This window comes from Palaemon carinicauda, chromosome 37, assembly GCF_036898095.1.
Source record: "Palaemon carinicauda isolate YSFRI2023 chromosome 37, ASM3689809v2, whole genome shotgun sequence".
Taxonomy (NCBI): domain Eukaryota; kingdom Metazoa; phylum Arthropoda; class Malacostraca; order Decapoda; family Palaemonidae; genus Palaemon; species Palaemon carinicauda.
The window spans coordinates 486,647-490,879 of NC_090761.1; the positions used below are offsets into that span (position 1 = coordinate 486,647).

The window sequence follows — 4,233 nt, forward strand, 5'->3', positions numbered from 1 at the left end:
TTACCTGGTGAGACATCAGTCTCTTACCAGCGAGTTTTACCCGATATCCCGGCCACCACGTGAATTGGTAGTAATTCATTCAAATTACCCCTAATGAGTCAATGTGGATAAATATCAACACAATATCATGTTCAAATAGAAATTAATTTCTACCTCATACTTGGAATCGAACGCTAGCCCCTTCTAATGAAAGGCCAGGTCGAAACGAACCATGCCACAGGAGACCATAAAAGATATCGGAACCTGACACTACCTAGCTGTCCTAGGATTTACCTGGCTAGACATCAGTCTCTTACCATCGAGTTTTACCCTATATCCCGGCCCACCACGTGACACAATTGGTAGTAATTCATTCAAATTACCCCTAATGAGTCAATATGGATAAATATCAAAACAATATCGTGTTCAAATAGAAATAAATATCTACCTCATACTTGGGATCGAACGCTAGCCCCTTCTAATGAAAGGCCAGGTCGAAACCAACCATGCCAGGAGAGACCATAAAAGATATCGGAACCTGACACTACCTAGCTGTCCGAGGATTTACTTGGCGAGACATCAGTCTCTTACCAGCGAGTTTTACCCGATATCCCGGCCTACCACGTGACACAATTGGTAGTAGTTCATTCAAATTACCCCTAATGAGTCAATATGGATAAATATTAACACAATATCGTGTTCAAATAGAAATAAATTTCTACCTAATACTTGGGATCGAACGCTAACCCCTTTCTAATGAAAGGCCAGGTCGAAACCAACCATGCCACGAGAGACCATAAAAGATATCGGAACCTGTCACTACCTAGCTGTCCGAGGATTTACCTGGCGAGACATCAGTCTCTTACCAGCGAGTTTTACCCGATATCCCGGCCCACCACGTGACACAATTGGTAGTAATTCATTCAAATTACCCCTAATGAGTCAATATGGATAAATATCAACACAATATCGTGTTCAAATAGAAATAAATTTCTACCTCATACTTGGGATCGAACGCTAGCCCCTTCTAATGAAAGGCCAGGTCGAAACCAACCATGCCACGAGAGACCATAAAAGATATCGGAACCTGACACTACCTAGCTGTCCGAGGATTTACCTGGCCAGACATCAGTCTCTTACCATCTAGTTTTACCCGATATCCCGGCCCACCACGTGACACAATTGGTAGTAATTCATTCAAATTACCCCTAATGAGTCAATATGGATAAATATCAAAACAATATCGTGTCCAAATATAAATAAATTTCTACCTCATACTTGGGATCGAACGCTAGCCCCTTCTAATGAAAGGCCAGGTCGAAACCAACCATGCCACGAGAGACCATAAAAGATATCGGAACCTGACACTACCTAGCTATCCGAGGATTTACCTGGCGAGACATCAGTCTCTTACCAGCGAGTTTTACCCGATATCCCGGCCCACCACGTGACACAATTGGTAGTAATTCATTCAAATTACCCCTAATGAGTCAATATGGATAAATATCAACACAATATCGTGTTCAAATAGAAATAAATTTCTACCTCATACTTGGGAACGAACACTAGCCCCTTCTAATGAAAGGCATGGTCGAAACCAACAATGCCACGAGAGACCATAAAAGATATCGGAACCTGACACTACCTAGCTGTCCGAGGATTTACCTGGTGAGACATCAATCTCTTACCAGCGAGTTTTACCTGATATCCTGGCCACCACGTGAATTGGTAGTAATTCATTCAAATTCCCCCTAATGAGTCAATGTGGATAAATATCAACACAATATCATGTTCAAATAGAAATAAATTTCTACCTCATACTTGGAATCGAACGCTAGCCCCTTCTAATGAAAGGCCAGGTCGAAACGAACCATGCCACGAGAGACCATAAAAGATATCGGAACCTGACACTACCTAGCTGTCCGAGGATTTACCTGGCTAGACATCAGTCTCCCACCATTGAGTTTTACCCGATATCCCGGCCCACCACGTGACACAATTGGTAGTAATTCATTCAAATTACCCCTAATGAGTCAATATGGATAAATATCAAAACAATATCGTGTTCAAATAGAAATAAATATCTACTTCATACTTGGGATCGAACGCTAGCCCCTTCTAATGAAAGGCCAGGTCGAAACCAACCATGCCACGAGAGACCATAAAAGATATCGGAACCTGACACTACCTAGCTGTCCGAGGATTTACCTGGCGAGACATCAGTATGTATATATATATATATATATATATATATATATATATATATATATATATATATATATATGTATATGTACATTTATATACACACTTATATATATATATATATATATATATATATATATAGATATACATATATATATATATATATATATATATATATATATATGTATATCTATATATATATATATATATATATATATATATATATATATATATATATATATATATATATATATATATATAGATATAAATATATGTGTGTGTGTATATATACAGACATATATATGTATATATATATATATATATATATATATATATATATATATATATATATATATATTTATATATATATATATATATATATATATATATATATATATATATATATATATATATATATAACTACGCTGAAACATTCAAGTCACTTCCTCCTATTCTTATATGTTTACTTTTATATTGATAGCAATTATACTCTATTTCCTTTTTTTTATACGCTGTTTCATTACGTCTGCTTAATCATCCTCACTGTTTTCAACTATATGAGATTTCATGACATGTTAGGATACTCTACTGATACTATGAAATAGTTTTAGAAACCATAATTGTTATTAGTTTTAATAATTTTATTACTGAGTCATTATGAGTTTTTTCCCCTAAAATTCAGCCATTTTTCAAACCCTACAAATGGTAAGTATAATTATATATTCAAGCCTGATCGTAAGTTGTTCATCTGATGTGTTTCGATTATTCCTAATTTTTCCTAATTCATTACTCTCGAAAGACCCAGTAAATAGAGTCATTTAAGACTTAAATAGAATTACAGTTTAAATGGAAGATATTAATTTTTTTTCCGATGCAGTTGTTTTTAAAAGAGATAAGATAAGAAAAGTCATCAAATGAAAATAATAAACGTTTTGCTCTTATTGCAAATAGAAGAAACCAACGGTGCCTTGTGGGAAAAAAATGTGAATGTAGACCAATTATTGAACACAACTATTCTTGGATAATTTTTCCTAGATTGAAAAGTAGTTATTAAAAAAAAAATAAAGGTGAAGGTTGGTTGTTTGAAGGAAAGTGTTGGCAAGCTGTGTGATGATATGAAGACAAAATCTAAACGATATTGACAAAGATTAGCAGAGAGTATTCATTTGGCTTGCATATCTATACAAATTTTTTTTTATAATTTCCTTTGAATATATGTGATTTATTATTAGTCAAAAGATATTTTTAAGGGATATAACAAACACAAACAATTAATTCATAATATATATTAACCAATCTGAGTTATATTTTAGACGATTAAACAGTTAGTGACATTTGATCAGGAAGATAATGAGTTTAGGCATAAGAGGAGGACTTGGGCGTTGGGTATCCATTGTGAGTGGAGGTCTGTGGCCTTGGGTAGCGAGCTTCTCCTTCAAAAGTGACCTCGGCCAAGAAACCTGAATCTCCGTTGACCTCATAAGTGACCTTCTGAAGGCGACCATCAGGAAGAAGCACGAAATAAGATCCATCAGTGTTGTCACCCCTTCGCAATTCCTGGTGGCCGAAATCATTGCCTGAAGGACGGTCCTTTACCTCATACTCGAAGTCATAATGAGCTGGAGGCTGAGAGGTTAAAGCAATGGGAAGAAGAAGAAGAAAAATAAAAACATTTTACTTTCTTTCAACTTGACATGTCTTTATATTGGTAATATATTCCTTTCTTTCATATTGGGTAAAACTATTAATCATAGACACTTACAAAACGGCCGTTTGATGCATTGGGTGGTCCGTAGGACTGGGATGGTGGAGGGCCATAGGATCTGGGAGGCTCTGCAACAGCAAGTGCTACAATGGCGGCCAAGATTAACACCTGAAACACATTTATCTATCTTTAGGGTTTAGGAGTTTGTGTCCCCATCTCAATTTAGAAAATTTCAAGAGAAATTCAGTTTTTGATGTAAACTATAATATTCTTAAATCATTAAATTTTTTTTTATCTTTAGGAATCCTTTACCTTTCCTTCCATGATGCTAGAGACGTCCAAGAAGA

At 35.4% G+C, this 4,233-nt stretch overlaps 1 protein-coding gene across 1 annotated transcript in view; it reads right to left on the minus strand.

The window, feature by feature from the left end:
* Positions 1-3,537: 3,537 nt before the first annotated feature.
* LOC137629851 (pro-resilin-like) overlaps positions 3,538-4,233 on the minus strand; it is a 721-nt gene continuing 25 nt past the window's right edge. Inside the window, exons 1-3 of the mRNA XM_068361496.1 lie at positions 4,199-4,233; positions 3,944-4,054; positions 3,538-3,807 (exon numbers count right to left, since the gene is read on the minus strand). The exon at positions 4,199-4,233 is cut by the window's right edge and continues 25 nt beyond it. Coding sequence (XP_068217597.1) covers positions 3,538-3,807; positions 3,944-4,054; positions 4,199-4,233 — 416 coding nt within the window. The remainder of the gene's footprint in view (positions 3,808-3,943; positions 4,055-4,198) is intronic.